At 41.9% G+C, this 21,583-nt stretch overlaps 1 protein-coding gene across 2 annotated transcripts in view; it reads left to right on the top strand.

The window, feature by feature from the left end:
- Positions 1-21,583, top strand: part of SLC29A3 (solute carrier family 29 member 3) — a 75,087-nt gene that overhangs the window by 44,346 nt on the left and 9,158 nt on the right. For both annotated transcript variants that reach the window (XM_074296905.1, XM_074296906.1), the window contains exons 3-4: positions 3,238-3,320; positions 14,599-14,825. In XM_074296905.1, coding sequence (XP_074153006.1) covers positions 3,238-3,320; positions 14,599-14,825 — 310 coding nt within the window. The remainder of the gene's footprint in view (positions 1-3,237; positions 3,321-14,598; positions 14,826-21,583) is intronic.

The raw sequence follows: 21,583 nt of genomic DNA, 5'->3' as shown, positions 1-21,583 counted from the left end.
GCTTAATTCAGCTTGTGCAGGGACAAGAGGCTTCTCTATGACATACCCAAAAAGACTGATCTCCCTTTGCCTGAAACCCTTCCATGAAGAGGAAGAGGGTTTTCTGCTGAGGGAATCCTTCCTCTCTGGGATGCCTTAGAATTTTCCTTCAAATGGGGCCAGGTTGTGGAGATAAACATGTCCACAAATACTAAAGAGTTTTCTTTTGATCCTAAAGACAAGCAGGAACTACTGAGGTTTCTTGACCAAGGGAATGATATATCATAACCATTTTATTACTGTTACTACTTTGTAATACTTTTATTATTACTAATATTACTGTTTTTAATACTACTACTAGTGATAATAATAATATCTGGATTTTTATAGTACTTTTATATGTTTATAGTATTTTATTACTTGATTTGAGCCTCCCAGCAGTCCTAGAAGATGGATCCTGTTTTTACCCTTATTTTACTGGTGAGATTCCTTTCACTTTGGCAGCTCTAGGGGGGATGGATTGGAGCATGAGGACGATTGAGTTAAGAAAATCAGTTAAGAATCCAGTGGAATCAAAGAAGTGGTTCAAAGAAGATGTGATGAGGGATTGTACTAGGATGGGGCTGATTTTGTGAAGGAAGTAACAAGAATTGGCAGACGCTTTATTGGATAAGGTTGAAAGGGGGTCCTGTTCCTCCTACTCTGAAGCCAGAGTAATCATCCTTCAGATGCCATAAAGGTCAGCCTAGTTCATTCCCAAGTCAGCCTGCCTGGGCACCCAGGGATCATCCAACACCCGAGTGCCCGGGACTATCCAGTATTGGAGCAATCACCCTGGTGCACGGTGCCTACAATTGACAAGGTTCTTAAAATCAGTAAGCGATGGCCGGCTCGCTCTTTGGACGGGAGAGGAGAGAGCCTGGGGAGGAGAGAAGAGCAGAGGAGGGTTTGTTAAGAGAGTTAACTGCACTGGGCAGAGGTGATGGGGGGATATGACCTGGCTCAGAATCAGGGCTCATCAAGCTGCAGCCTGACCTCCCTAATAAGCATCTGGATGTTATGTGTGCTGGGTCGTGATGTCCCCTTGGGCTGTTGTGGCATCTGTCACTCTCATTGAAGGGGACACGAGCAGCTAACCATCTCACGTGCCCCTTTTGGCCATTGTGCCTTTTTTGCTAACTCCAGGAAAATGCACTTCAGTATTAACTTGACCCTGATTGCCGCGTCACTGCCCCAGCCTGGTGTGACCTTATGTAACAGCCCCACTGAAAGAGAGACAAAGCTGGACAAAGTTTCCCAGTAGGGAAAGGCATAGACCACATTTCTAGCAGTTCCCCTCTTTTAAAATGAGATCTTTTTGTTTTCTTTGACAATTTTGGGGTCACTTGAGTTTCTGCCCATAGCTAACCTTAGAAAAGTGGGCTAGATTGGAGGCAGCAAGGTGGGCTGCCTGGCTTTTTTAGTTTCAGCATCAAAGGTAGTATGGCTCCTTGTGTCTGGAATATGCAGAATCCCCCCACTGCACTGCCCTTCTCCTGGAGTCCACCTCTCTCACCACGTTGTGGGGTCTGGTCCAGTCTCTCTAAATGATGGAAAGGGCTCCCCTTTTTCTAACACAATGTACTCAGACTCAGACTCTGCAGCTGCTACTCCTACTTCATGCTCCGCTTCCTGAATTACCCCCTTCTTTGTTATAATGCTATTCAGTGTTTCCTCTTTCCCTCAAACTCTGGCAGAAACTAAGGATTGATTCTTTTTTGTTTCAATTTAAGAAACAAAATTGAAATCAGTGGCCTGAGTCCTGGCTCCTAGGGTCAAAGGCCCTGGGTTCAGAAGCTACCTCTGATGCTTTTTCTCTCTGACTTTGAATGTGTCACTTCATTTTTCTCATCTGTAAGATGAAGGATTTAGAGTATGATTTTTTTGGTACAAGGTACTGTATAATGGGATGAGAATAAAAAAGACCAAAGTGAAATCATTTCTGCCTTCAAGAAGCTTATATTCTTCTTGGGAGTCAGAGATGGATGCTTCCTTCAGCTGTTCTTCATATAGTATGATTTCATGTTTCCTCCTCAGCCTGGTCCCCCTTTTCTGGATATTCTTCCACCTGTCAGTGTCCTTCCTAGAAGGTGGGTGTTAGGAATGAATGAAAGATCATTTATTAAGTGCTTACTGTGTGCTTATCCCTGTTACATGCTGATGATAGAACTAGAAGAAAGCAAACCAATCCTTACCCTCAAAAAGCTTACATTCTGATAGGAGAAGACAAAAGCTACAGTTGGAGATGTGTTGTTAGGGGTTTGCAGCTGGCTGGGAAGTGGGCGCAGGGTGCCAAGAGGCAGGAGTCAGAGTTTTTCTGGGAGGAAGAGGTGAGCTAGAGTGTTATGGACATGGCGACCCAGCACTCCAAATGTATCCAGAGCACACAATGGGTCTATAATCTCCCTACAAGTAGTTCCCATGAAGACAAGTGATTTTTAAAAATATGCTTGTGTGCTTTTCCATTGTTACAGGATTTACCCATTCAACCTATGCACAGGATGGGGAAGATGGGGACCGTTTGGGCCACTGGGAATAGGAGAGGGAGAAGGGCTTTGAGCTATAGAAATCTGATAGTTAAATTAATGCCACAATTTCTTTCTTCCCTAGTAAGGAATTAGGGAAAGTACCTCTGATGCCAATGGATTCACTTGATTGTCATAGTAAGCACTTAATAAGTGCTTTTTTTCTCCCTCCCTTCCTTTCTTCCTCCCTTTTTTCTTTCTTTCTTTTCCTTTCCTTCTCCCTCTCTTCTTCCCTCCCTCCTTCCTCCTTCCTTTCTCCCTCCTTCCTCCCTTCCTTCCTTTCTTCCTCCCTTTCTCCCTTCCTTCTTTCCACCTTTCTTCTCTCCTTTCCTCCTTCTTCTCTCCCTCCTTCCTCCCTCCCTCCCTGCCTTCTTTCTTTGCCTTCCTTTCTTTCTCTCTTTCTTCTTTCTTCCTTCCTTTCCTTCTCTCTCTCCCCTCCCTCCCTCCTTTCCTTCCTTCTTCCCTTCCTTCCTTCCTTTCTTCCTCCCTTCCTCTTTCCTTCTCTCCTTTCCTCCCTCTATTCTTCTCTTCCTCCCCTTCCTCTCTTTCTTTATTTTTCATTGCTGGACCCTATAGTCTTAAAAAGATGTGGAGAAACTGGATTCTAACCAGGGAAGGACTTGATATCTGCTTTGAGCATCTGACTCTACTCCCTTCCTACGTTTTACCCACTTTCTGATTTCTTTATTTACAGAACTATTTTGAGAGTTATATTTCCATCGCCTCAACAGTGCCTTCCGTTCTGTGCCTCATAGGGAACTTCCTGCTAGTCAACAGGTAAGTGACAGTGAAGCTCTCCTCTCAGAGATCTGCTTGTGCTCCTTTCTCTTCCATCTCTGACTGTTCTTGTCTCTGGAGGTGGGAAAAAGAATCCCTCTGGCTTGGGAGTCCAGAGACTTGGGTTTAAGCTCCAACTGGGCCATTTTCTACATTTGATCTGGTTAATTCACTTCCTATCAGTTTCCCATCTGTACAACATGGAGTTGGCTTATGGCTCTAACATTCCATCCACTAGTTTGAAACTTTTGCTTTAAACTATTGCTTTTCAACAATTTGTTTTGCAATATACCTAAGTCAACAAATGTGACCCCTGTGCGCAGACTCAACTGTTGCCTCCAGTTTCCTTCCTTATGGGAGCCCCAAACCTGCTTAAAGACTAGAATCCAGTGACAAAGCATGTCTCCTGAATGAGAGAAAGAAGTCATCAAATTCATACAAATTAAAATAGACCCTAGACAAAAGGACTTGGTGACTCTGGCCCATCTCTTTGGGAGCCTGAATTTTCTAAAATCCAGAGGCTGTTCTTTCTTCTTAAATGTTGGACTTATAAATTGAGGTAAACCGCCTTGTGCTCTGAAAATCCCAGCTTCCCACGAACATGGGAACTTAGAGAGAGAGACTTGTAGGATCTATTCCCAAACCATGCTAACAGGAAAGGGAGGAGCTGGTATAGCAGGAATGAACATCGAATTAGAGTTTGTAGTCTTCTGAATCAGTTGGAAGAATTAGCAACAGAATTTTGGCTTTAATCATCTTTTGGCAGATGGTCTGGTCTCATCTCCCATGGATCGGCAGCTTTGCACAGCCAGAACACTCAGAGTTTCTTCTGAGATATGGGTGTCCATGAAATCCTCCCACTCAGGGAAGGGAGCTTACTTGTAAGAGGAAGTAGTAGTTGTTTAGCTTGAGGGCCTCTGGGCCAGCTATGCATGCCAAGGGGTGCCCCTGGCCCAGAGAGCTCCAGACATAAGCAGAGGGAAGGAAGTAATGGTGAGTGGGAAGGGGGAAGGGAAGAAGTAATCATACAGCGCCTACTCAATGGCCAAGTGAAGATCCCTACCAGCTCTTAGATTCAATGCTTGATTTCATTTAAGCTGCCATCTGGTCTTAGATTCACCCCCCAGATCTATGGCTGGGAGAGATGAGTGTGAGTCTAAACTTTACCTTTCACAAATGAGAAAACAGTGCCCAGAACGGGTCCTGGCTTGCTCCAGAACACCCAGATGGTGATGTAAGGTCTGAACTCGTGCCCCCCTCCCCCATTGCTGTGGAGAGGCAGACACCCCCAGCTGGGGTAGGGGCTGTCACATGGTTCTGGGAGAGTGACCAGTTAGCTCTTCCCCAGTTAACAGTCTGTTTTCACTTCCTCTCCCAGGGGTTCCTAAATCCTGGGCTTGAACTCTCTCTGCCTCATCTCACATGCACAGAAACATTGGGACATGTCTTGGCCCCAGGGCCACTTCCTGATGTGCTTAAATACCCGAGGAATCACAGCCAGTTTCTTCCCCTTGTGGCCATCCCCCTTCTTGCCCCCACACCCTGGCCCCACCCGCATCACATAAGGGACGAAAACTTCTTCCAAAGAATATGTGGGATGTCTCTTGTCTCCTAACTCCTCTGGTGCAAATCATCTCCCCTCCACCCAGCTCGATTTCCTCCTCTTTCTCCTCAGAAAAGAGGGAGAAGAAACAGCATGTTGCAGTGGGTAAAGCACTGGATTGGGAGTTGAGAAGATCTGGATTCAAATCCTACCCTAGCTACTAGATGTATGACTCCTCCCTGAGTTTCAGTTTCCTAATCTGCAGAATGGGAGAGTTGGATTATATTTTCTAAAGTTCCTTTCAGCTCTCTAAATCAGGCAGCTAGGTAGCACCAATTTGGAATCAGGAAGATATATCTTTTCAAATTCAAATCCAGGTTCAGACACTTACTAATTATGTATCCTCTTTGCCTCAGTTTCCACATGTGTAAGGTGAGCTGGAGAAGGAAATGGCAAACCACTCTAGTATCTTTGTCAAAAAAAAACCCAAATGGGTCATGAAAAATTGACCAAAAACTGAACATCAAATATTCCATGCCTTTAGTTTAAGGCTTGCTCAGAAAGCTCCCTAGCTCCTCCTGGGCTGGTGGGTCTGGGTAGGAAAAGGCTCTGATGGCCTACTTCTCCCAATGATCCCCCTTCATTCTTTCAGAGTGTAGGTTAACTACTACTTATGGTCCCCCAAACCTCCACCTGGTCTTCCCTTCCCTCTTGCCAAGCTTTGTCAGGCAAGGCCTGAATTTAAAGGCCCTTCTCCTTACACTCACACTTTAGGCCTTTCCTGTTCCCTCCTTATGCCTGGAGGTCTGGGAATCAGCCTTTCCTAGCCCTAAATCTCACCTTCTAGATAAAGAGGTGAGCAAACTATAGTTTGGGGGCCAAATCTAGCCACCTGTTTTTGCATGTTTTTGAGACCATTCTTGGTTCCAGAACCATACAAAAACAGGTATGGGGTTAGAGTTGAGCATTAGCCACATTTGGCTGCCTTAAAAATCTCCATCAAGGCCAGAGGCCTTTCCAAGAAAAGAGGAGCAAACCTGAAGGCCGAGTTCCAATCCTGGGTGACCTTACATGAGTCATTTCACAGATCAAAGCCTCAGTTTGCTCATTTCTAAAGTGAAAGGTATGGACTAGACCTATTCCACCTCTAAATCTAATTGTCTTTTGGTGTGGACATTAATTATTTTTGATACACATTGCTGTATGAATTATATTGGGAGAGAAAAATCATAACAAAAAGGAAAACCATGAGAGAGAAAAAAAATAAGTGAATATATAGCATGTGTTGATTTACATTCAATCTCTATAGGTTTTTTTGGATGCAGATGGTGTTTAATGTTCAAAGCCTATTGGGATTGCTTTGGATCACTGAACCACTGAAAAGAACTAAGTCTTTCATAGTTGATCATCCAACATTCTTGCTGTTATTGTATATAATGCATTCCTGGTTCTGCTTGTTTCACTCAATATCAGTTCATGTAAATCTTTCCAGGCTTTTCTAAAATCAGCTTGGTCATCATTTTTTTGTAGAACAATAATATTCTGTTGCCATCATATACCACAGCTTATTCAACCATTCCCCAATTGATGGGCATCTACTCATTTTCCGATTCTTTGCTACCACAAAGGGAGCTACTACAAACATTTGTGCACCTGTGGATTCTTTTCCCTCCTTTATGATTTTGGGTCTAAATCTATTTTAGCTTCCATTTATTACCATCTCTTCTGAGTCAGAGATGGCCTTTAGCCACTAACACTCATCCCTGCTGCCCAATAAGTCTTGTACCTCACCTTATGCTTAGCATCAGAGTTGTACTCTCTGCCTCAGAATAGCCGTGTGCCCCTGGGCAAGAGACAAACCTCTCTCAGCCTTAGTTTTCTCATCTCTAAAATAGGGATAATGACTGCATCTACCTCCCAGGGTCATTGTGAGGATAAACTGAGTTAATGTTTATATAGTGCTTGGCAACCCTTAATGCTAGTTTTGCTGTTGTTATTGTTAATAATGTTGCACCAGCTTTAAAACTTTGGCAGTTGCCTAGCATTGAGCTGTCTGTCTTCCGTCAAAGTCACCATAAATCTGGTCCAATACATCTTAGCTTGCTGAGATGCAAATAAGCAGGGCCACGTCCTGAGCACTAGATGGCACTGCTCCAGAAAAACTAAAATCTGTTTCTCTTAAAAATAGGACAGAACATAATTACTGGGAGGAAAGGGCAGGGATGGGCAAAGGGGAAATGAATATCTTACGTCCACACAGGCCAATCTTGTTCTACCAAGTGGGGAGCTATAAACTCTGTGTGCTCCATGATCCAGCAGTTCTACAGACTTTAGGATTTATGAAGCGCTTGAGATGATAGATAGATAGATAGATAGATAGATAGATAGATAGATAGATAGATAAATAGATAGATAGACAGACAGACAGACAGAAAGGGGGGGGAGAGAGAGAGAGAGAGAGAGAGAGAGAGAGAGAGAGAGAGAGAGAGAGAGAGAGAGAGAGAGAGAAGAAGAAGAAGAAGAAGAAGAAGAAGAAGAAGGAGGAGGAGGAGGAGGAGGAGGAGGAGGAGGAGGAGGAGGAGGAGGAGGAGGAGGAGGAGGAGGAGGAGGAGGAGGAGGAGGAGGAGGAGAAAAGAAGGAAGGAAGGAAGGAAGGAAGGAAGGAAGGAAGGAAGGAAGGAAGGAAGGAAGGAAGGAAGGAAGGAAGGAAGGAAAATGAATGGATGGACAGACAGAAAGATAAATAGCTGGATGGATGTGTTCAAGTGTTAATTTACATATATACATAGACACACATTGTGTGTCTATGTATATATATGTATATAGTGTATGTATATGTGTGTGTATACATATATACATACACACACATATATACAGTCAAGTACATACACACAAGTTTCAAGTATACACATAGACACACATTACCTCCATTTCATCCTAACTACCTTCTTGTTGTTATTGTTGTTTTAGGGTCATTTCAGTCATGTCCAACTGTCCATGATCCCATTTAGAGTTTTTTTGACAAGCCACTGGAGCATTTTGGCATTTCCTTCCCCAGTTCATTTGACAAATGAGGAAACTAAGGCAAGCAGGGTAAACTGATTGGCCCAAGGACAGAGCTAGGAAGTGTCCGAGATCAGATTTGAATGCAGGAAGATGAGTCTCCCTGACTCCAGAACCAGTACTCCATCTCCCATGCCACCTAGCTATCCCCAACAACTTTACAGGTGATGATACATGACGTGCAATGTGGTCATCACTATATTTTTGTTTTAATCTTTATTTTAAATATTCATTTTTTTAGAATTTGAGTTCCAAATTCTCTGCCTCCAGCCCTTCCTCCATCCATTGAGAAGGAAGCAGTGTGATATCCATTATACATAAGAATGCTGAAGGACAACTAGCTAAGGTGGTAGATAGAGCTGGACCCAGAGTTAGCGAGAATCTGAGTTAAAATCCAGCCTTTTTACTTAGCTCCATGTCTCTGAACAAGGCATTTAGCCTCTATTTGCCTCAGTTTTCTTATTTGCCAAATGACGATAATAATAACACTTAGTTCCCAAAGTTATTATGAGGATAAAATAAGATAATTGTAAAATGCTTTACAAATGTTATATTAATGCTAGCTATTATCATTATTATAAGGAAACTGAGGCTGAGGGAGGTTGACTTGCCAAGTGTCACGCAGATAGTAAAGTATTATTCTATAGTACATAGAGTCATGGAAATTATCTGAAACTCTACCTAGTGCACCCTCCTGGGGGAAGAGGAAGGTGCAGAGAGGATGTCACATGATCAGACCATCCAGTAGGTAATACCTCCGGGGTCACTATCCTCCTCCCATCTCTTTTCCCTCCTCCCTCTACTTTCCTCCCCTTATATCTCACCCCAAGTCCCATATGCATGGCTGGGACTCACAGGTTCCACTTGCACATTCTGAATCCACTCTCTGATCTCACACACTGACACACACCAATATTTCTCTGTTGCCATAACCCATATTATCACTTTTCTTTCTACGTTCTGGTACCCATGGCTTCCAGTCCAGTCTCTTGAATCCCCAGTGAATGTCTGACAATCCCAAGACTCCTTCTGGGTGCTCCTCAATGCCCCCTGTAGAACTCCTTCCCCCAGCAACCATTAAGGACCTGCCTTGTCTCCTCCCTCTCCCCCAGCATCTATAGCTCTCACTCCACCTGCCCTTTTCTTCTCCCTACTCAAGTCACCAAACCTTTTGGAGAAAAGAAGGAAGCAAATGGAGAGAGAGTATGTCCCTCCCCTCCCCTCTTTTCAGAGCTTGGAATAAAATACGTATGGGATGTTACATATATTCCCAGGATTTTTTAAATGTATTGATTGTTTTTGCTGATCTCTGTCTCTGTCTCTGTCTCTGTGTCTGTCTGTCTGTCTGTCTGTCTGTCTCTCTCTGTCTCTCTCATTCTCTCATACTCTCTCTCCTTCATTCTCTCTCTCTCTGTCTCTCTCTCTCTCTCACTCGTTCTCTCTCTGTCTCTCTCTTTCTCTCTCTGTCTCTCTCATTCTCTCATACTCTCTCTCCTTCATTCTCTCTCTCTCTCTCTCTTTCTCTCTCTCTCTCACTCATTCTCTCTCTCTCTCTCTGTCTCTCTCTCTCTGTCTCTCTGTCTCTGTCTCTCTGTCTCTGTCTCTCTGTCTCTCTCTCTGTCTCTCTCTGTCTCTCTCTGTCTCTCTCTCTCTCTCTCTCTCTCTCTCTGTCTCTCTGTCTCTGTCTCTCTGTCTCTGTCTCTGTCTCTCTCTCTCTCTCTCTATCTCTCTCTTTCTCTCTCTGTCTCTCTCATTCTCTCTCTCTCTCTCTCTCTCTCATTCTCTCATACTCTCTCTCCTTCATTCTCTCTCTCTCATTCTCTCTCTCTTTAAATAAATTTCTTTGTTCCAAAGAATGCATCTCTTGTAGGAAAAGGAAGGAATACAATGTAAAACAAAATACAGCAATACATTTTTAAAGGAAGAGGGTCTGTGCTGGTTCGTAATAGGGAGGGAGAGCAGGTTAGCTGCCTTCATTGGAACTGAAGCATAATGGGGATGGGGGTGAGGAATATTGAATTTTTCAGTCATATATGGTCCTTCATATCTAGGGGATGCTACGACTGTGCAATAATACCACACCAAGATCTGCCCTTTGCAGGGGGAGGGAAACACTGAAAGATCCAACTTAGGAAAGTGCTTCTAGTGTTCCATCTGTTTCCAAGCTGGGGGGGAAATAGTTTTTGACTAAAGTGGTTTTTTATTTAATATGTGAGATTGAAATGTCGCCTCTTTCCCCCTTATGGAGGACCCAACTCTTTCTGCCTGGCTCATCTATAATCGCCAAGTGTTTTATTATGTTAAATTTGCAGCATCATAAATACTTATGAGGAGGATTTACATTTTGGAGATTTGTGAGAAAATCAGTCCCCTGGGGTCCAGATCCCTCATGAGAAGGGATAGGAGGAGGCTGGGGGAGACTGGCAGCTACTGTGCAGCCTGCAGCCCATTCCCATCATGGGTCGGATCTCAGGAGGATGGCTCTTAATCAGGAGAGCCAGGATGAATTTGCCAATTTAGCAGCAATGTGTATCTGACACCTATCTGAGGCTCCCGGGGCTATTCCGCTGTCCCCCAATTGACCCACATAAAGGGTCCCACAGAGAAAGTCCTCCTCAGATCTCACCTTGGCTACTTGTATAATCTTGGGCAAGCTACTGAATTCCTCAGTTTTCGGTTTCATCATCTGTCAAGTGAAGAAATCCATGTTCCCCGCTCTAAATCTATAATCCCATGACTGGAATAGAATCCCATGGGCTAGCTGAGCCACTTCAAACAAATTATTCTGTCTCCCTTGGCCATGTAGAATTAAGGGGTAGCTCTAAACCAGGGATATGGAGCTATGTAGTCTCTTGAAGGGCTGCCTCCACCTTCCTCCTAAACCCAAGCACACTGGGACTTGGCTTTCTCCATCAGGGCAGGAGGACCAGCTAACTGAGCCCTGCACTGAACATTAAGTGCGCTTGGGTGGGCCCCTTTGCACATGGTGCCATTTCATAAATTTTTATGATCATAAAAAACATCCCAGGGCATAATTACTGAGGGCTTCAGACTCACGACTAGAGGTTCTGGTCCATGGGGCCAGTTTATTCAGCAGGTTATTAGAAGACAGAATGTGCTCAGGGAAACCAGGGTTTCTGGGACTAGAGAAGTCTGGTTAGCTGAGGGACCTTCTCTTGGAGGCCAGAAGAAGCTTAAAATCCACTCCCTTTGAAAATCCACTTAGTGTTTCCTCCTCAGTTCTTTTTCTTCTCTTGCTCCAGGGTTACATTGATAAGAAGTCCTGTAGTCTATAATAAGTAACCTTCCTGTGCAGGTGCTTAATTCCCTTAGAGTCGAGGACATGTGATGCTTCCACCCTGCCAGCTGTATTCTCCTGAGTTCTTGGTGGTTGTTGTTAGTGCATTTAGGGTCAGTGTCCTCTCTTCCTGGTTGGAGAGCCACAGCCCTGCTGCTGGAAGTTGGTTTGTAAAACATGTATTAAGCACCTACTGTGTGTCATGGGCTCCAAAAGTCAATCCCTTTGTAAGGGGCTCATGGTAGCTGATATGCAAGCAGCTTGGTACAAATGAGCTGTAACAGGACAAATAGGAAATGGGACAGTGTGGGATCAGTTTTATTGCTGTTGTTTTCTCCACTCCTTCCTTGGTGTAGGGAACTTCCAGTGAGGAAACTATTCTCACCAGCAACTGATTGGGAACTGTCTTAAAAAAATGTTAAGGTGGGGCAGCTAGCTGGTGCAGTAGATAGAGCACCAGCCCTGAAGTCAGGAGACCTGAGTTCAAATGTGATCTCAGACACTTAACACTTCCTAGCTGTGTGACCCTGGGCAAGTCACTTAACCCCAATTGCCTCAGGGGAAAAAATGTTAAGACATATATTGGATTATTTGCTGTCTAGGAGATGGGAGGTGGGGAGAAAGGAAGGAGAAAATTTGAAACACAAGATTTTGCAAGGGTAAATGTTGTAAGCTAATTTTGCTTATATTTTGAAAATAAAAAGCTATTCTCTAAGAAAAAAATGGTCAAGGTAGAATGACACTAGAATGTGTCAGAGATGATTCTCGAACTCAAAACTTCCTCATTTCTGAAGCTATCTCTATCTACTATACCCTGCCTAAGGATATCCTGGCTCTCCAACCAGGATTAGAAGGACCTTAGATACCATCTAATCTAATGGATCATAACCTTTTTTGTTTTTGTTTTTTTTTGCTGAGGCAATTGGGGTTAAGTGATTTGCCCAAGGTCACACAGCTAGGAACTGATCATAATCTTTTTTTGAAGTTATTTGGCAGTCCAGAGAAGCCTAGTTACTCAATATTTTTTTAAAATTAATTTATAATTAAAGGAAATGCTAAATTTCATTTAGAGGGTAAGGAAAATAATGAAATGAACACTTTAGTAAGCATAATAATAATGAACATTTTGTTTCCATCCAAGTTTGCAGACCTCCTGAAATCTATGATCAGATTAAGAACCCAAGATTTCATTCTCCCTCATTTTATAATTGGGGAAACTGAGGATCAAGGTTATCTGTCCACATTCACACACTCAGCTGGTGGATCCTGGATTTAGAGCTGGAAGAAAATCTCTCTTTCATTTTACAGTTGGGGAAACTGAGGCACAGGGCTAAGAGATTTCAGTGTCAAAGTTAAGACCTGAGCCTGTGGCCTCTGACTCCAGAGACTGTCCCAGTTTGGGAAGGGTTTGTGCTCTCTTCCCTCTCATTCATTTCTTCAGTCACTCCTTGCCCAGAGGAATGGTCACAGCCACTCGGGGCCAGCCTTGCCTCTCTTGGCAGCAGCTTCCTTTACACTCATGCTCCTTTCTCCCAGTGGGCCCTCCGTTACCCTAGGAGCTAGCGTTACCTAGGCGAACTGCCAGGGCACCTCTCGCTCCTGCCACTGCCTGGAGAGTGCTCCCAGGATGGAGATCTCGGTGGGATGCAGGCCCTCCCTCAGGGGGGCGAAGGTTATAAAGCTGCTCCGGCCCCAGAGGAGCACCAGCCCCCACTGCATCCTTAAAGCAAATGCCTCCAGCTCTCCCCGGAGTTGTACAATTAGCTGCCTCCGAGTCCAGAGCTAGTGCCAAACACAAGCGCCTCCGGGCATCCTGGAGAGATGGCTCCAGCTGCTGCAGTCCTGCCTTGGGGCCCTCAGGCCCAGTTGGCATTTCCACAGCTAGGACGCTCAGGACTCTGGGAGCTGGAGGAGTCACTTAAAGATGGTGCTGTGAAGGGAACTCTGACAGGATAATCACCGGGCTGCACCTCAGAAAACCTGTGTTCTCATTCAGCATGCAGCAGAGTGACTGCACATAGTAGGTGCTTCATGAGCATTCTTGCTTGCTTGATTATTGATGTCAGCTCAGTGGCTGCTACATAGGGAGTATTTAATAAGCATTTCTGGCTTTCCTGATTATTGATGTTGCCATGGTGATGGGCACATAGTGGGTACTTCATAAACATTTATTATTTGATTGTTGATATCAACACTGTGGCTGGCACATAGTGGGTTCTTAATCTTTTCTTGCTTGCCTGATTATTAATATTTCCACAGTGGTTGGTACATAGTAGGCACTTAATAAGCATTTATTGTTTGTTTACTGATGTCGGCACTGTAACTGGAACATAGTAGGCACTTAAGCATTTCTTGCTTGCTTGCATATTGATGTCAGCACAGTAGCTGGCTCATAGTAGGTAGTTATTTATTGCCTAATGGATTATGGATCTCAGTCTTGCTTTGACTCAACGAGTGGCTTCGGCCAGCCATTTAAGTCTCTATTTCATTTTCTCTATCTATATTTTAGAGCCAAAAGCTATGCCAGAAACCACTTAATTAACTTCATTCATTTTATAGATGAGGAAATGAAAGACTACAAAGCCTAAGTCACTTCTCTAAGGCTCCACATTATGTTAAATGGGGCTGATGAAACCTGCTTTGGTTTCAAAATATATGTGTGTACATGTACCTAAATACAAACACATTTTATATATGTGTGTGTGTGTGTGTGTGTGTATGTGTGTATGTATATATACACACACACACACACAGAAGCTTAGTAAGGACTTATTAAATACCTACCATATGCCAGGCACAGTGCTCTGCCCTTTATAAATATTATTGTGTTTTGAGCCTTACAACCACCTTATGAGGGACATCTGTAAAAAGAGATGGTTGAACACAATTGCTCTCTTAAGGTCTCTTCGAGCTCTAAATGTATGTTCTTAAATAATAGATATGAAACTACTTTGAGAAAGATTCTGTATAATTACTAATTTTTTTTTTTTTGTTTTATTTAGCATCCCAGTCCTATAAACAGTTTTTTTTTTTCTTTCAAGCTTTTATTCCTGAAATTAAGCCAGACACTTTCTTCTTCTCTTCTGGTCCTATTTTCTTTTGCAATTTTATTCCTTTCCTCTTTTCCTTGTCCCTTCTCTCCCTCCCTCTTCTTCGTGCCCAAATCTCCCCCAGATTTCTGGTGAACCTTTCACCTCCCGGCTCTATGAGTCCCCTTGTGATTTTGTCTGGTATGGATAATCCCTCAGAGAATACTCCATCTGACTAGGACTATTTACTTCTTCAGCCCTGGGTCTCCCAGGAGAACATTTGAGATCCCCTAGGGACCTCCAGGCCAGAAAGTTAGCCAAACAAATTAACCAATCTCATTGGCAGGGTGTCGGTCCATGTTCGGGTCTTGACCTCCTTGGCCATTCTGCTGGTGGTGTTCGTGGTGATAACGGTGCTGGTGAAAGTGGACACCTCCTCATGGACTTTTTCCTTCTTCATCATCACCATCATTTGCATGGTGGTCCTCAGTGGTACTGCCACCATCTTCAACAGCAGTATCTTTGGTCTTGCAGCCTCCTTCCCCATGAGGAATTCTCAGGCTCTGATATCAGGTAAGAGCTGATATTGAGGTGGGCTGAAACCCAGGCTGCGTAACTTCTTCCAGGGAAGGAGGACATCACACTGGAGTAGAACCTGAATCATGTATTGATTAGCTCTGATACTTCACAGATCCTGAATGATAGTAGACAAACACCGAATCCATCCTCACCTTCCACTGTTACACAGCACTGAGTAACTGTAACCCTAGGGGTAGGCTGGACACAGTCTTTTGACCTTTGGAGTTGGCTTGCTTTCTGACAGAGTAGGCCCAGGTACAATGTGACCCACAAGTCTAATTTTGCCTTGAATTAGGTTTAAATGTAATTAAGAAATACTGAACAAAAGAAGTAAAACCTAAATAATGTTAATATGTGGTCTTCTAAATCAATATGTGGCCTCTGTGGTTTAGTGGCTCCTGTTTTGATTTGAATTAGATATCATTAGTATAAGGGACTGCTTCGTTTTTCAGAAAGGATTTATTTGCCTAGTCACTGTTCTGTATGTGAAAAATAAGGATTTTGATTTTTATGCAATTCAATTCAAAGCTACTATTTATTATATATTATGCTCCAGGCTCTTATACTAGGCACTGAAGATAACACCTGAAAAAAGAAAAAAACCAACAAGCAGCCCCTCCATAAAAGGAGATTTCATTCAACTTAACCTTTTTTTTTTTTTTTTTTTTTTGGTGTCCTGAGCCCCTTTGATATTAGACTATAAACTTCTGAAGAAGACTTTCTCTTGCCTTTTTATTTTTCTTGTATCTCCAGTGATTAGCACAGTGCTCAGTACACTACAGGTATTTAATAAGTGCTTATTGACTGATTGGTGAAATCCAAAGACCTCTTTTCATAAAATTCAAAAAATAAAAGACATAAGATTACAAATTAAATCAATTCTATTGAAGCACAGTTATCAAAATATGAGGAGAGAAAGCAAATTTACATATTCCTTTGAATCTACAGATTCTCCTACGGTAACTAGATCCTAGTTTAGGAAGAAACAACATGTCTGGGGATAAAAGTAACATAGAGAGTGATTTGGGCCAGGATTGAGGAGGGGGTTAACACTGAGGAGTTCAGGAAAGTTTGGGAGTTATCTGACCTTGAAAGGAACTAGATATTCCAAAAGGAAGAAGGAGGGAGACCATTCTTGGCATAGGTGACAAAAGCCCATTACATATGTGGAATATCAAAGAGGATCCCCCTTGACTGTAATCTGTAGAATAGGAGGTTTGTGTGGTAGAATGGAATGCAGAGAGTTAACAACAACAACAATAAATTTATAATCGTGTTCTCTATGAGATTATATGTCAGGCACTGCTAAATACTTTACAATTATGATCCCATTTTATCTTCATAGCAATCCTATGAGGTAGATGCTAGTATTATTCCCATTTTATAGATGAGGAAACCGAGGCAGACAACTTTTATTTTTTTAGTTTTATTTATTTATTTTATAATTATAATTTTTTTTGACAGTACATATGCATGGGTAATTTTTTTTTACATTATCCCTTGTATTCACTTTTCCAAATTTTCCCCTCCCTCCCTCTACTCCCTCCCCTAGATGACAGGCAAATCCCATACATAATAAATGTATTACAGTATATCCTAGATACAATATATGTGTGTAAAACCAAATTTCTTGTTGCATGGTAAGAATTGGATTCTGAAGGTATAAGTAACCTGGGTAGAAAGATAATAGTGCAAACAGTTTACACTCATTTCCCAGTGTTCCTTCTTTGGATATAGTTGTTTCTGTCCATCATTGATCAACTGGAACTGAATTGGATCTTCTCTATGTTGAAGATATCCACTTCCATTAGAATATATCTTCATACAATATCATTGTTGAAGTGTATAGTGATCTCCTGGTTCTGCTCATTTCACTCAGCATCAGTTGATGTAAGTCTCTCCAAGCCTCTCTGTATTCCTCCTGCTAGTCATTTCTTACAGAACAATAACATTCCATAACATTCATATACCATAATTTACCCAACCATTCTCCAATTGATGGACATCCATTCATTTTCCAGTTTCTAGCCACTACAAAAAGGGCTGCTACAAACATTTTGGCACACACAGGTCCCTTTTCCCTCTTTAGTATTTCCTTGGGATATAAGCCCAGTAGTAGCACTGCTGGATCAAAGGGCATGCACAGTTTGATAACTTTTTGGGCATAGTTCCAAATTGCTCTCCAGAATGGCTGTATTCTTTCAAAACTCCATCAACAATGCATCAGTGTCCCAGTTTTCCCACATCCCCTCCAACATTCATCATTATTTGTTCCTGTCATCTTAGCCAATCTGACAGGTGTGTAGTGATATCTCAAAGTTGTCTTAATTTGCATTTCTCTGATCAATAGTGATTTGGAACACTCTTTCATATGAGTGGAAATAGTTTTAATTTCATCCTCTGAAAATTGTCTGTTCATATCCTTTGAGTATTTATCAATTGGAGAATGGTTTGATTTCTTATAAATTAAAGTCAGTTCTCTATATATTTTGGAAATGAGGCCTTTATCAGAACCTTTAACTGTAAAAATGTTTTCCCAGTTTGTTCCTTCCCTTCTAATCTTGTTTGCATTAGTTTTGTTTGTATAAAAGCTGTTTAGTTTGATGTAATCAAAATTTTCTATTTTGTAATCAATAATGATCTCTAGTTCTCCTTTGGACACAAATTCCTTCCTCCTCCACAGGTCTGAGAGGTAGACTATCTTATGTTCCTCTAATCTATTTATGATCTCATTCTTTATGCCTAAATCATGGACCCATTTTGATCTTATCTTGGTATATGATGTTAAGTGTGGATCCATATCTAATTTCTGCCATACTAATTTCCAGTTTTCCCAACAGTTTTTTTTTTTCAAATAATGAATTCTTATTCCAAAAGTTGGTGTCTTTGGGTTTGTCAAACACTAGATTGCTATAGTTGTACCCTATTTTCTCCTGTGTACCTAATCTGTTCCACTGATCAACTAGTCTATTTCTTAGCCAATAATAAATGGTTTTGGTGATTGCTGCTTTATAATATAGCTTTAGATCAGGTACATCTAGACCACCTTCATCTGACTTTTTTTTTCATTAATTCCCTTGAAATTCTCAACCTTTTGTTCTTCCATATGAATTTTGTGTTATTTTTTCTAGGTCATTAAAATAGTTTCTTGGGAGTCTGATTGGTATAGCACTAAATAAATAGATTAGTTTGGGGAGTATTTGTCATCTTTATTATATTCGCTCGGCCTATTCAAGAGCACTTAATGTTTTTCCAATTATTTAAATCTGACTTTATTTTTGTGGCAAGTGTTTTGTAATTTTTCTCACATAATTCCTGACTTTTCTTTGGTAGATGGATTCCCAAATATTTTATACTCTTGACAGTTGTTTTGAATGGAATTTCTCTTTGTATCTCTTGCTGTTGCATTTTGTTGGTGATGTATAAAAATGCTAAGGATTTATGTGGATTTATTTTGTATCCAGCAACTTTGTTAAAATTGTGAATTATTTCTAATAACTTTTTATTAGAATCTCTGGGGTTCTCTAAGTATACCATCATATCATCTGCAAAGAGTGATAGTTTGATTTCCTCATTACCTACTCTTATTCCTTAAATCTCTTTCTCCACTCTTATTGCCGAGGCAAGCATTTCTAATACAATATTGAATAGTAATGGTGATAGTGGGCAACCTTGTTTCATTCCTGATCTTACTGGGAAAGGTTCCAGTTTATCGCCATTACACATTATGCTTACTGACGGTCTTAAATATATGCTCCTGACTATTTTAAGGAATAGTGAGGCAGACAACATTTAAGTGACTTGCCCAGGGTCACACAGTAAGTGTCTAAGGTTGTATGTGAACTCAGGTCTTGCTGACTTCAGACACAGCATTCTATCCACTGTGCCACCTAGATGGGAGGTGAACTAGAATTTAGTGGTTTTCAAAGTGTGGTCCAGAGAATCCTGTGTGGGTGTCTCTAAAACCCTTTTAGAGGGTCTTCAAAATTAATTTTTTTCTAATATGATAAATATCTTATAAATATAACTCACAGAAACAAAAACTCTTTGGACAGATCCTTAATAACTTTTTAATAATATAAAAATACCAAAAACAAAAGTTTGAGAACCACAGGAGTAGATGATCTTCTGGATTCTTTCTGTCTCTAGATCTGTGATTGATGATGGATTTCTAAAGCAGTCTTATTAAGAACTCACACTGTGCTGGGCATTGTGATAAGGACAAACACCAGGGAAATTGAAAAAGACAAGAATATGGTCCCTGTGTTCACATTTTCACAGAGGAAACACAACACAAACAACATATAAGATATAGAGAGTTTAAATGGGGCAATTAGGTGTGCCAGTTCTAGAGTTCCTGAATTCAAATTTGGTTTTACTAGCTGTGTGACCCTAGACAAGTCACTTAACCTTGTTTCCCCTAGTTTTCTCATATGTTAAATGAGCTGGAGAAGGAAATAACAAACCATTCTATTATCTTTGCCAAGAAAATCCTGAATGATGTCACAGAGAGTCAGACATGATTGAACAACAAATAAACCCACTTAGTCCCTTCCTTTAAGGAGCTTCACTCTAATAAAGGGTTATGTTATTATTACCTTGATGTACACAGATTGTACAGGAGGCAATTATAATAACGCTATAATAGGCTAAACAACAATAATAACGAGAATATAAGTGGGAGCCGATCTCAGAGGGAAAAGCAGCAATGTGAAGGGCAAGACCTTTCCATGCTTAAAGAAGGGTCCACCAAGTGCTGAGGACTTTCTTGTCTCAGTCCTCTTCAGCCCAAGCTTAAAGGCTGATTCTTTCTTCCCCTGGTATCTTCACCAGGGGAAATGACTTTGGACCTTCTATTTGCACTGGTCACAAACAAGTGGTTTGTCAGTTGTGGCATTTGCATTTACTTTATGTTCAGGTGTGTTCTGAGAAAGGGAGAGAAAGGTGGGATGAAGTATGGAAGAGATTTGGTACTTAACCCGGATTTTTAACCTGGATTTGACCTCTTCACAAACATCTGGTAGGGACCATGCAAAGAGTGAGAGAGGGGTGAAGGTCCCTCAGACCCTATGAGATTTGGGGGGTGCTCTCAACTTGGAATATCATGGCTCAAACATGATCTCTGGTGGTTGTTATTTGTTGCCTTTTAATTGAAGGGAGAAACAACCCTGGAATTCTGCAAGTGTTCATATCTCAGAAAACAATTCATTTGCTTTATGTTGGATTTTTTTTAAAAGCCCTCATTTGCATGTATTTCCATAACTGATGAGATAAAAGTATGAAGTCATGAAAGATGAGCTCCCCGGAGGCTTGCCTTGTTGTTGATGATAATATTGTAAATTCTCTACAAGGGGGAGAGAGAGCTTGCGAAAAGCTTGATGGAGAGGAATCAATAGACAGTGATTTTTAGATATTCTTCCTTAGGGCAGCCTGGGAATTTCTTAATGAGTTTAACCCCAAATATTACCAGAAGCCCAGGTAATAATTACAGATCCTTAGAAACAGCCCCTCTGCCCTGCTGTGAAAGCTTTCATGATGTTATTGCTATTTAAAAAGAGAGAATTAGCAAATACCTGAGAAAGGGGATAGGGGATGTTTAACTCTTTCACTCCAAATCACCCATCTCCATAGGAGTTCACTGGAGACCAGTGACTTCCTCTCCTTTGGTGACCATATTCTCACTGCTCTAAGCCATAAAGATGTAGGCAGAGTGGATGGTGCTGTACAAGGCATAGTTTTGTCCCACCAGGGGCCAAGCTGACTGCTACCACTGATAAGACAATTTTCAGGCACAGGGGAAAGTCAGGATAGTAGATGAGTTTGGGGGTACCATGGTGTCATGAGAAATAGGGGGCTGACAAAGCAGGAAGATCCATCACCAAAAGAAGTTAGAAGCAAAAGTGCTGGGAATGCTGGGAGGGAGTGTGACTCCCCCCTCCATTTTCAGTATTTTTAAATTGTAATTAGCTTCCCTTTGCATCCCCTGTCCAGACCTGGCACTGATAGGACAGTGTGGCCAGGCCCAGGATCCTTCCAGGCTTCTCAAGCAATCAAGTCTTGATTAAGCACATCCCTGTGGAAGACAGTAAAAGAGTCCCTGCCCTTGAGAAGTTTACAACCTAGTTAGGAAAGACAACATGTAAATCTGTAATTATATACAAAATACATACAAAATAGATACAAGATAATCAGGGAGAGAGGTATTAGCAACTAGAGAAATCAGGAAAGACTTCATAGAGAAAATGGTGGTTAAGCTGAGCCATGAAGATAAGTAGGGATTTGAAGAGGCAGAGGAGAGATGGGATGTCTTCCAGGCATTAGAGCAAGTGGAGAGAGGAGGGAGGTGTAGCTTAAAGAAAGGGACAAAGACTGGAGATGGGTTTGTGTATGAGGAGATGGAAGGAGGCGGTTAGAATGAAGCACTGGGGACTGATGGGCAATGTGACGAAAAAAATATTCTGGGAACAGTATGTGGAAGGCTTTTAGAGGCCAAATGTCTTGAACCTATAAGTAATAGAGAGCCATTGTCATTGACTGAGTGTGAGAGTGATGGGGTCAGGAAGATCACTGTGGCAGCTGTGTGGGAACTGGATTACGTTGCTTGGTACAGAAAGAGCACATAGGAGGTCATTGCCATGGTTCAGGCAGACAGCAATGCACCCCAAGTGGTATCTGTGTGAATGAGAGGGGATCCTGTGAAGATGCAAAAGATAAAGGCTTGTCAGACATAGGGTGAGTGTGAGTGTAGAGCT

The sequence above is a fragment of the Sminthopsis crassicaudata genome, chromosome 2, assembly GCF_048593235.1.
Source record: "Sminthopsis crassicaudata isolate SCR6 chromosome 2, ASM4859323v1, whole genome shotgun sequence".
Taxonomy (NCBI): Eukaryota; Metazoa; Chordata; class Mammalia; order Dasyuromorphia; family Dasyuridae; genus Sminthopsis; species Sminthopsis crassicaudata.
Note: the sequence above shows the minus strand (reverse complement) of the source record. Positions and strands in the feature narration are given on the sequence as shown.